This window comes from Bactrocera dorsalis, chromosome 4 (genome assembly GCF_023373825.1).
Source record: "Bactrocera dorsalis isolate Fly_Bdor chromosome 4, ASM2337382v1, whole genome shotgun sequence".
Classification (NCBI taxonomy): Eukaryota; Metazoa; Arthropoda; class Insecta; order Diptera; family Tephritidae; genus Bactrocera; species Bactrocera dorsalis.
The window spans coordinates 1,040,732-1,052,832 of record NC_064306.1 but is presented as its reverse complement, the minus strand read 5'-3'; the positions used below and the strand labels follow the sequence as shown (position 1 = coordinate 1,052,832).

The window sequence follows — 12,101 nt, the reverse complement described above, 5'->3', positions numbered from 1 at the left end:
AACTATCGGTATGGTGATAGAAAACTATAATGCCTCCGAATGCAATACCTCATATTTACCTAGCCTCATTTATCTATGCTTTGTGTAATTAAATCTCTAACTTGAACTTCATTACGTCCGCATCAAAAGGAAATTTCAGCCAATTTAGTCGCTTCGGTGCAAATTTAACATTATTCAAAAGTTGTTTTGAATTCAAAAATATTTAAGTACATCATCTTCGCTTTACTTTTCTCGCTTCTGCAAGTTTTTCTTTTCGGGTCAAAAGTTTTTTAGCTGCTGGCCACAAACCTTTAAGCTTTTTCCACTCACTCTCTCAGTTTGCTTTTATTTTCTTAACTTAAGCACACTTTTCTGCGTTCTGTTTTCTTACACTTTTGATGCTACATCTTAGTCTGCTCGTGAAAGTTGTCCGAGTGCTGGGCTAGAATAACTATTAGCATATTTACATAGTAATTTCATGTAAATAAGTTTACCAGCTACATCAAACAACGCACTTATGTTCACAAAAGCAGAGATGAGTTGCGAAAAGTGCCGGCTAAGCAGTTTGCAGCGTTGCTCCTGCCTGCTGATTGCCTTTGTGTGTCCTTTTCGTGTTGTGCCTTTGCAGCAGATTTCGTTGCTGACCACTGCAGAATGATAAAAACCGAATGCAATATGTTTAACTTGCTTAACATTAATTACTTTTGAAAACTTTGCGCAAATCCTCCACATAACGGCGTGTATGTGTCGCCAAAAGTATGCTACATCTTAGCCTGTGCTGGTTTATGTCTTTGCTTATACAGTTTATGTTTTAAAGCAGCATACTTTACGGCGTTCGCTCACGAAATACCGGCTTGCTGCCAAAATTAATTTGAGTAGCTTGCTATCCTCCAAAATGGCAACATATTTCGGAAGAATTATTAGTTTTACTAAACTTCTGCGCTGCTTGTCACCATTCCGCTTGCTTGCTACTCTTTACCTCTTTTAATAACCATTTTTTGTGGCTCTCTTCAGCCGTTAGGTGTGTGATTGCGCGTTGTGCAATAATTTGGTACACTCGCTCGCTAAGAAACTTTTTTACCCGCATATTTTACTTTTTACTTGCGCTTCCCTACTTCTCGCCGAAAGAGTGTCAGCATATGTTTAATTTGCGATTGCCCCACTTCTTCCGTCGGCGCTTTTCGTACTCTTTCTCATTATTGCCGTGTATGCGGTTCTTTTGTCAGCGTTATGCCGCATACTTTTAGGCGCTGTCTAGTTGAAAACTTTTGTCGCATAAAAATCAAATTAAAGCATACTTTTGGCTGCTTCACATACTTTTTCGGGCAGAAAGTGGAAAGAGAAGGGATTATTAGCGCTTTGGTAGGTGTGGCAAGCGGAAGGGAACTGAAAAAGTAACGAAAAAGTAATGCTCACATTTTCGAGAGAAAAGTGTACAAAATGTGCTTTTCGCTTCAAACAGCATTTGTTATTGCAACGGAGGAAAAGAAAGACATTTTTCGCTTGCTAAAAATTTCAAAATTAAATTGAGTTGAATAAAATATTTCGAAAGCAATTTGAGAACTGTCGCTGAAAAAGCTTTAAGGGGATAGCGAAGCAGTGAGCTTCACACATTTACAGTGGACTAAAGCGCAAAGCGACTGAGGCATAAACCAAACACCAGCTTATCGAAGTATTGTATTGCTGTGGCGAGTCAAAGCATCGGTCATTGTCAGCACATAACCTAAAATATTGCTGCAAAAAAGAGAGAGAGTACAAAAACCGAAAATGAAAATTCATAAAAAATATATACTTCCAAATTTCGCTGGCCAAAATCCACTTACCCATTCCCTTTGTATGTCAGCCGGCTACAGTTTGCCTTAGCATTGCCGTTGAGTGCGCGTCCGACGCTTGATCCCGAATTCGTTCATCCATCTACACTCATTTTTCCACCGTCTTCACAGTACTCCCCCGCCTCACAGACGCTGTAGCCTCCCCTCCGACGTTGTGGCCGAAAATGCTTGTAAAGCCAGCGTAAATATACATTTACATACAAAATTCATTTCTGTTGGCTGGTTCGTTCATGTGTGTGCACGAGGTCACTTTTCGTTTGTGGCGGCGTCTGCCAACGCAGATGTAATTCATCTTCTTTTCTTTTTGCGGCCACCGCTCCTCTGACTGACTGGTACACGCAATTTGGCTTTGCGTCATCATTGGTCAATTATCGTGGATGGATGGCGACGGATGATGATGGCTGAAAGGAGCTGCTGTGGAGCACGGACAACGATGTGTGCTCAAAAAGTGTGCTTCGTTCTTGCTTTCGAGAAATTGTCTTTGGGTTTCTAAACATAAACATCATGAGCTCTTGCTGTGGATTAGATGACAAAAGGAAGTTAAGGTTTTAGCAAAGAAGAAATTTGCAGAAAAGCCTGGCAGGCTTCGTAAGCGAGTCGATTTCCGAATTTCTTCATTACTTGCACTCGATTTTGAACAGCTGTAACTTTTTTCAACTACCCCGATTTTATTTTTTTTTGTTGGAAGCTCTCACCTTTCCAACACTATATGGTATGACACAATGTGTTTGGTAGCACTGGAGATATACGAGATATATGTATATATTGACAAAATACGAAAATACTTTTTCGACTAACTAATATATCGGTTACTATGAAGTCCTTTTCGAAAAGAATGGATACCAGAAAGTTGCTGGAATGCAAATTAGCTCTCAAACAACGATTGCTTGCATAAAGAACACAGGGAATGAGAGATAAACAAGGATTGCTAAAACACAGAGGCATTTTTCTGTACAAACCGGCCGGAGCGTGCAGCACCCCATAAAATGTCTGCAGGAATCGCTTCAGCACTGCTATGCTGCCTGCTGTCACAAGAACAAAAGCCATGAGGTAGGTCAAAGCGCTCACCAGACCAACTTGCATATGTCATGTGGCAAAGTGTCAAAGCGATTATTTCATATCAGCTGCAAACAGTGATGCAGCGAGCGCAGACGGCCCCGTTGAGCCAGGCATTTTTCGTATGAACCCTTACAATGCAGCCGCGTCATGGCAGCGCTGGTTGCACGTGCGGTGTGCTATAAGGCGACGTGATTATCAGCGTTGCATGCAAAGTTGCAACATGTGCAGGATTATAATTGCGACGTTTCCTCGAAATGTAGCAGCAATGGAAATTCGCTTGCAACACTGCGTTGGCGACAGTCGAAAAATAATGAAATCTCGACAAGAAACAACAGCAAAAACACACAGTAGTCGAGCAAAGTTGAGTTAGAGTGGCATTTGAGTGACACTTCTGCATGCAACAAAATGTTGCAGCGTTGACGTATGCAATTCACGCAAAGTATTACACACAGAGGCACAAAACACACAAAGTGCTGTTGAGCCTGCATTGGCCCTGTGCGGGCTGGCATTTAGCTTCGCCATTCGATTGCAATTGCAACGTTGCGTGCTCCATCAACTAACTGTCACCGATGCTACTCAGCGCAAGAGATTTTCTTATTGCCGCAGTTTTTGTTGCTCCACTTGCAGCTTGTGGCAAAGTGCGCAAAGTTGCAACAACAATGCGCCGCACACGCACATATATTGCTAATCCAATTATGTGCAACAAAGCATGCTGCCGACCCAGTGAGGGCTTCGTGCCACACTCACATACGTACAATTTGTGGCAACGTGGCACTGAAGGACGCGCCAGCTACGTGAGCCCTGCCGATTTTTGAGTGGTATGAAGCCTACTTTTGCGCGTGTTGCAACATGGGCAGCACAAAATTGTGGCATGGCATCAATCCCTTTTATTATGACGCCAACCAGTGGCTTGTCGAATTGGCGTTCGTTTGTGCTTCGCTGCAATTGGATTTGGCTTGTGAGTCCACTTAGTTTGCGTGTTTATATGACACTTAATTGCCGTTGCATGCCACTTGCTGCAGCGGTTTTTGCATATAATTTATGAATGCATTCAAGTTTAGAGGATGAACAGTTAGTTAGAGAGACTTTTAGTAGGTGTTTATAGATCTGACGGGGTTGTACATTAAAGTTGCTCATACGCCTTGGTTCTCCACTTGGACCTTATTTGTTAATGTCAAAATTCGCTTGTTTGCTGACAAATGATTTACATGGCTTGTCTATAAAGTCACCTGTGTCTTATAAGGAAGCTTCAAAACGCTAAATCTCAACCACACAAATACACAAAGCCGCAGTCTTACTAGCAGAGACTGTAGAGACATGATTGAAAGACTCACTGGTCACATTCTAGTGGAGACACACGCCTAAGTGTCAATGTACTTTTGTTATCTCCCTCACGCTTTTGTCCATCAATGTTCTCGCCTTTAACTGCAGCCGCCAGATTTATTTGGCTGCCGCTTCTATGTGACGAGCAAACCCCCTTGCTACTTGCCACGTCGTCAGGACTTTAACTGAATCACAACTATTCAGTTGCAGGAAGTAATTCAATTGCTATATTCAAAAAAGTCGCAGACATAAAAGACAAAAAAGGAGTCACTAAAAAACTGCAATAAAATTAGAGTTTATTGTTCATTAAACCAATTCGAAGGAGACGAATAAAGCGAGGCATTCCGGCAACCAATTCTCGAGCCGCCAACAACTCGATGAAAAAAAGCCACTCGAAATGCAATTTGCAAAGCTAAACTAATAATGAAATGGCTGCCAAGACGTTTGTCAAAGCGGGCCGAATAAGGCGCGCGATTGAGAGGAGCAAATGAGACGAAATTGATAGTGGTTAACGAGCAGCGAAGAGGAGCTTCTGAAAAGCAGCTAGTAGGAGTTGAAGCTTCCCACCGTTTTTCCGAAGTGCCTCGGCAAAGACCTCTATATATTGCGCATACAATGGGTTTCGAGAGTCGCTGTGATTATTGTAGCGAAAGTGCAGATTGTCTTCAGCAGCCGCTTACCCCTGCACTTGCACACTTTCTCGGCAACAAAAGCAGCAAATCAAATCACTTGCAATGTCATGAATATATAATACGCCACTTGAATTCAACACAACCTTCCGCGTACCGCTGACTGCGAATTACACCCTCTCACTTGTGCCAACCACTCCTCTTCTTTTATCAACCGTCTTCTGCCAGCTGCTAGAACAACAGCAAAAGAACGGCTTGGCAGTTGCAGTTGTCGCGTTTCCGTTGCAGCAGCTGCCATCGCTTCCTCAGCTGATTGAATTATTGATAGTACAAATTGCAAAGGGTAGGAAATAATTGAGTGTTAAGTGTATGCGGCAGAAATGCTGAGTGAAGTGGAGGTGGCGCTGAGGTGGCCAGCAAATGGTTCAAGAAGAGCTGAGTTGGCTTGCCAGTGGGCTGGGTTGTAAACTCTGTGAAAAGAATGAACTTCTATAAGAGCATGAAGTTGGTCAGAGGGAAAATGCGCTGCGGAGAGAAAGTAGTGAGCGCGAAAATTTGTCAAGGAATATACAACAATGTCGCGTTATATAAACTGCAATATCAAACAGCTGCAACGAAATGTTACGGCGCTTACATTAAGTGCTTTATGAATATTCAAAGGCTTTTTGTAAAATGTAATTGCATTTTCTATGTGATTGCATTCAGTTTTTGTTAGACTGATTAATTATCTTAATAGTTATAGTTAGTCATAGTCTCGATTTCTCCATTTCGATTGGGCCTCAGTTTCGTTGCTAGACGGATCCCTGAGAGCCAGAGCCATATCCCTTGAAATCACTTCACTAGGTTAGTGATTTAACCATTTTTCTCATGAGCCGGCCTTTGGTCTACTAAGTTAATACTTTTAAAGAAATTCGTACCAGTGATTGACTCTCTTTTAGATAACATGGAAATGCGCCTTACCAGCTGTTCACCGCCGGCTTTTGAACAGCTCTGCTAGTAATCCATCGCCCCTTGGGATTTTGTTGTTCTTAAGTCACCTTAAATCTGTTTTCACCTCGTCTTGGTCAAGTAGCGGGACGACAATGTGTCATGGTAGTTTTTTGATGCGGATTCTTCATCATCCGCCATTTAGCAGTTTTGAGATGTGTTTCTTCCAAATTTCGGGTGTACCCTGCGTGACTGTTATTCAGGTTTCTTGCTTTTTTATTGGATCGTATTATTGAATTGTACGCGTCCGCAGGCCACCTGCTAAGTAACTATTGAAGAGTGCAGTTTAGAGCCGAGTATATGCCCCTCTTTCTCGGATTATGAACTTGGATTTCTACCTTCTTTCTTTCTTCTAGTAGTCTATCAAAATCCTTCAATGTACTTCAAAGAATTTTCAAAAACCAGAGAGCCTTCGGCAGAAACTAGGTTTGGCAACGAGCTCAGATTTCTCTTCAAATAAAACCCGTTCCGGCGACCTGATTCTCATTTCAGTGTTACTGCCAAAACAATAAATCTTTCTCTTATTGAAAAAATTTTGCTTGTCCAAAGTAGGCGACGGATTTCACAACTCACCTGCAACTATGCACGGGCTTGCCACGAGCCAGCAACGGCCGTCAGCAGCCAGCAGCCAGCTGCCACATTCAATTGCTGAAGTTTTCGCTAATTTATTTAACGTTTTTGTTGTTGTCTCCAACAACTAAACTATTTGCAGCTGCATTAGCTTTGAATTATTTTCTAACTCCGACATTTGTTGCACGTAACTACTCGCCATTACTGGCATTATCTGCGCCCAAATATTTGCTTGTAGCCACATTTCTTATCTGCACTTCGCATCTGTGTTAGAATGTTGCAAGTTGAATTTATGGCACTGCCACGAAACGCTCGTTGCCTGCAGTGGATACGAGTGTGTGTCTTTTTTTTAAGCAGCACAGCCGCCAGCAGCTGGAAGGGCAGGAGGAAGTTTCCTTGCCATTGGGCTACTTGCCTTGGACGGCGAGTTTCCCACATTTCTCTCGCAGAGCGGTATGAGCGGTCGACTTTCGCGCAGACCTCAATTAATTTCGGAGCAGCAGCCGCACGAGTAGTGCAAGTTGTACGCGGTGGGGGAAGTGAAAAAAAATCAATGAGATTGTAGAAATAGTTGGAATTACATGAAAATGGGGAGAATTGCAAAACGGCGCTTGAAAATGTTGGAAAGCTATGTTAGGCAGCTGCCTGACTGGATTGCAATTGCTAACGGCGCGTGCAACAACAACAGCTGCAGCAACGCAAACTAGTCTTGAACCGAAATACAGCTCCACTGCATGCTTGCTGTGTTGTTTTTTAGCTCACCCGAGCGATTTGCGAGCGTTTACTATGAATTACTAACATTTCACCTTGAAATATGCGAATGGCGAGCAATTTTTCTATTAATTTCCGCACGACTGCTGGCAACAAAAAATAAATAACAAACAACATCAGCAAACAATGCAGAATTGCGAATAATAAATTAATAACAACAACCATATTGTAACGTTATAACAACGGCTTGACAGACAGTGCACCAAAGCCTTTGGAATTCTTTGGTTTTTAACAAAATAGTTTTGTTATAAATGATCTTTATGATGAGACGAGTTGAAATCCGAGTAACTATATGTCCGTCCGTTTGCCTGAGCAAGCGATAACTTGAGCAAAAAATAAAATATTTTAATGAACCTTGGTACACGTATTCCTTGGCACCCAGGAGGGGTTGGTATTTCTTTTCCTCATTTGGGGGCTCTGGAATGGGAGAAGGGGCTCTGAATTTTACATATAGTATTGCTGTGGAGGTTGCTATTAGACTCCGGGAAGCCGGAAACATTGTGGATCCCCCAGTGGGACATTCCGAAACTCTCTCGCACTTTGTTTGCATACCAGATAATTTGAACTACTGCGCCGCGGAACTTACTCCTAGTGGCTTTTTCTCTGCGCATATACCTTCGAGAGATATGTGGATGTTTCGGAGTTGCTGGAGAAAAAGCGCAGTGAGCTTTTACATGGATGGATCAAAACTCAAGGGGAAGGTTGGATGGGTGGAGTCTTTTCTGGGAGCTTTCAATCAACTTTGGTTTCACACTGTCAGACCGCTGCAATATCTTTCAAGAAGAAGTGGAGCAGATTTACTTTAACGAAGTGCGGCTTCTTTTAACGAGTTATGCATCCACTTCGATAGCAGTGCTGCTATGCAGGCCTAGAGCTCGCTGACAGTGAGCTGTCCAAGACCTCGCTATATGTGGCATCATGTTACTTCCATATTAAACTTGTCTGGGTACTTGGTTATAGCGGAACGGTCTTAAACTGTTAGGCTGATGAGCTCACTAGAAAGTGCACCCTTATCCAAGTCCCATTAGGATGGGAACAATCAGGCTTTCCTAACTGCACATTGTACCAGTGGCACTCACGCGGTGAGGCTAAAGATTTTGGAGGACGCAACTTGTCAAAGTTGCAGGGAAGACGGTGAGGTGGAGACTTCTAGACACTTTCTCCGCCAATTGGCTGAAGTAAATATCAGCCAGCTCAGTAAAGTTGTCGAGATGCCTTGTAGATGTACGATCCGTACTTAGGAGTTCTGGGCATCACAATGAACAAGCGTCTCCAGCAGTTCCAGTGCCATTATTCGCGATATAATGAATATCAGTCAACTTCCACTTCGGCTAATTCTTAAAGTATACATTTTCTTGAAATATTTTTAATGTTTTTTCTAAAATTGTATCGCTGAATTTTTCTTCTGTGCCACAACAGCTGCCGTTTCCCATTATATCTGAATCAGCGCCACATTTTTGCCATTGTTGTTCGTTTGCAGCACGAATTTGCGCTCAAACACTTGTTGCTAACACTCTTGTTGTTGCTTTTTATGAAGTTTCTGTAGTTATTGATATAAATACAGTTTGATTAAATTATATGTTGTACACGAATCGGTGTTAATTAAAAGTGTTTTATGTGTACGCGATTTTTGAGAAGATTACGCTAATGAATAACAACAACGCGGCGCTCGCTGCTCGACCTGTGCATTCAGCGGTGCAGGGTGTGGTACAGGGGGTGGGAAAATGTTGTTCAATTGTTTGACTGTGTAGTTCAGTAGCTCAGCAGCGCTGCCGTAGCGCTATGCTTCGCGCTGTGAATATGCTTTATCGCGGCCTCGAAACAAAACGCGGCATTCCGAGTGAAAATCAATATTTATTAATTGCGATTTAGTGTTATACCCGTATGTACGTACGAAATAGCGCTGAGTGGTTGAGATGTGGCAGTTGATTCCATTAAAAGTGCTGTAATCGAATTGTTGTGGTATGGAATTGTGGCAATTTTGCTGCAATAGCTTTGAAATAAGCCAATTGCCGTAGCTGTGTATTTTTAGTCTTCAGTACAAATGAGGTATACAGGGTTGGTCCCGAAAGGAATAGGACTGAACCGATTTAAAAAAGTTTATTAAACCAATTGTTGCAATTTTTTTAAAAACTTTCAAAGTAGGCTCCTTCTTCGTCGATGCAGCGCAGCCAGTGCGATTTTCAAACATTGAAAGCGCCCCTGAAGGCATTCTCAGGAATAGCCTTGAGAGACGAGGTGCATGCTGCTTGGATCTCCTTTCATCGGACTTTTCAGGCAAGGAAACAAAAAAAGTCCCGTGGTGGGGGTCCACATCTGGGCTGTAGGCCGGTATATTTAAGATGTTAAAACAATGAAAAAGTTTGACTGAGCAATGATTTTCTTAACTTTCATCTAACTCGCGCTTAATTTGTAGATTATGTAGTTCAGAGTTTCATTACCGGCTCATCTGGAACTCTGTCAGTCTCTGACATTCCTCTGTGACTCATTTTCGCGCTTGTTAACCAGCCAGCCACATTCCCATACTTTATGCCGCGTGGCAGTGGCAAATGCCAAGTGACATTTAATTGTCTCAGTGGCAGCTGTGTACTGAATTTCCTGGCGATCGGCAACTATTGCAAATTGCCGGCCGCAAGCAGTAAAACTGTCCAAACCTGGAATGCGAGACAGCTGCAGCTGCCAATTTATGTCTGCGGCATGCCACCGCTCCAACGTACAGCAGGCGCGTCACCTTGCGTCACCTTGCGCCGCCAGCCCCACAGTCATCAATCGTTGTTGCGCTCAATACGCCAGTCAAGTCGCCACAATTAAGTCTGACTGGTCGGTCGTTTGGCCTGCCTAACGGGTGGACCAGCAGTTGGCTGCTTGGCTGTCTGCCTGCCACCCTGGTTGTCTGACACAATTTCCTGCAATCGACACAATTTAATGTAGCGCGCATTGAAGCGTATGTACGCATGTTGCATGTGTGGCGTGTGTAGGAAAATCAATTTCGGTGCGCTTTAAATTGCCACAACACGCGGCAAAAGTAGGCAAATGGGGCGCCGATAGTTGCGGCCAGTGGAACAGTTAGTGCTTGCAGCGCTGTTGCAACATGCCACATGTGTCAGGTTGTGAGTGCCGCTATGCTGGAATTTGCGCTTGCAGCACCGGACATTAGCTGGCTTTAGCCGGTCGCACGAGTGAGTGTCTTGGGAATTTCCGTTCGCAGCGCCGCAGCATGGAACTCGTGAAGAATTTTATTGAGGAGAGTCAACATGCCGCATATTTGGTGTTAGTTGGGAGGTGAGAGTTGCAGAAATTTTATTTCTATTAATATGTGGAGGTAGTAGCAGTATCGTTTTAGGGATTTGGAATGTTATTCGTGTGCTAGGAGAGTTATTACCTTACCCTTAATTCTGCCTATGTATATGCAACATAGAAACGGAATTCGTTGAATAACTTTTCTTTCATTTCTTTGTACTTTTAGCCTGGGATATTGGCAATTCGGTGCAGGAGGCCTTCGTTATCGCTGTCGAGGAGCATGCGCGTGAGCGTCTGAAACGTTTGGCGGCGCTTAATCGGGTTACACCGGTGGACATAACGGAAGTGTCGAAAACGGTAAGTCAAACAATGATTTTCGGTATGATTATTCACTAAAGTGTGGCATCTACTGGAGATGACTGGATTTTGCTTCATTCAATTGTTGAGGAACTCTACAAAGGAGAGCTAAACTCTAACTGTAGCTACTTCGGTAACAATACTTTCAATTTTACCCTTCCAGGGCTCTTTCCAAACCAGTGTAAACCGGACTTTAGAAATTTCTATAATAGTTTCCTGTATTTATAAAAACCGATATTTTCACAGTAGCTTACAAAACTCACAAAACTTGTCCTCGTTGAAGAATGTTGAACTAAAATTTTCGAAGCAAATATTTTAATTAAAACATAAAATTTGCAAGCGTCAAAAAAACTGAAGTTGAGCTTCCAAAAGTCCATACTTCACACACATCCTTGATTAAGTGCATGTTCACTCTGTTCGCTTCTCCACAGCAGCACTTAGATACAGCGGTGGACACGTGCTCCACATTCCTTACCAAAGTTGTTGTTGAGCTTTTATGTTTTCATCGCACACATGCACGCGCTTGCTGAGTCATTAAGCGCACTCCTGCGGAATCTGTTGCCCATCAACTGGCGACGCGCCCTCACAGATTCCTTCCAGCGGGTCATTTGGGAGCTGAAGTGCTTTTATGCACTTTATTGAGTCGTTTACTCTGCGGTCTATCCTTTAGCTCATTTGCTCGAGTGCCACGATTTTACTCCCCACTCCGCGCCGCTTGTAGCCAGCTGTCCGTTGCTTAGCGCTCGTGTGAAGCGTGTAAATGCCAGTTTTTGCCCCGCTGACGGCCACCCAGCTCTTCAAAGTCATCAGCTTGAAACAAAAGCAACAATCAAAGTGCCGCATAATAACAAGTAACGGGAAAAATTAAATACTATGTATGCGTGCGTGTGTATGTCTGAGCGTATAGTAACAGTAAATTGTTAGAGCAACACTTGGACGCGGCTAAATGGGCAAGCGCCAACTTTTTATGTGCTTAAACTTTTTAAAAATCCACAAAACGAAGCTGACGCGCGAGGCAGGCAAGCAGTGCGGGAGATTGGCGCTCGCCCACTAACTGCTTGGGTAGTAAGGAGCAAGCGGAGCTAGTCAGAAAGCCACGTTCGCGCTCGCGTCAAGTGTCTTCGCGTTGATGGCGCCGACCAAGGAGTGGGTGCGCTGCAAGAGAAACTTTATTATTATGCGCTGTAGTAGCTGTTAGATACATTTTTTACTGGCTGCGCACATTTAACAGCACGCGTATGCCACCGCAACAACAACTATATTAAGTGAAGCTGTGATAGCCACAGATCGCGGTGCACGGGCACAAGGATAGCAGAAATTATGAGATATTTCTTTGCTTATGGGGAGAAAAAAT

The 12,101-nt window shown here is 43.3% G+C and overlaps 1 protein-coding gene across 6 annotated transcripts in view; it reads left to right on the top strand.

Moving 5' to 3' along the window:
* LOC105230393 (protein PALS1) overlaps nt 1-12,101 on the top strand; it is a 142,299-nt gene that overhangs the window by 48,659 nt on the left and 81,539 nt on the right. For 5 of the 6 annotated variants that reach the window (XM_019991798.3, XM_049456093.1, XM_049456094.1 and 2 more), the window contains one exon: nt 10,617-10,747. The exons of the other annotated variant lie outside the window; for it this stretch is intronic. In XM_019991798.3, coding sequence (XP_019847357.2) covers nt 10,617-10,747 — 131 coding nt within the window. The remainder of the gene's footprint in view (nt 1-10,616; nt 10,748-12,101) is intronic. 6 annotated transcript variants of the gene reach the window in all.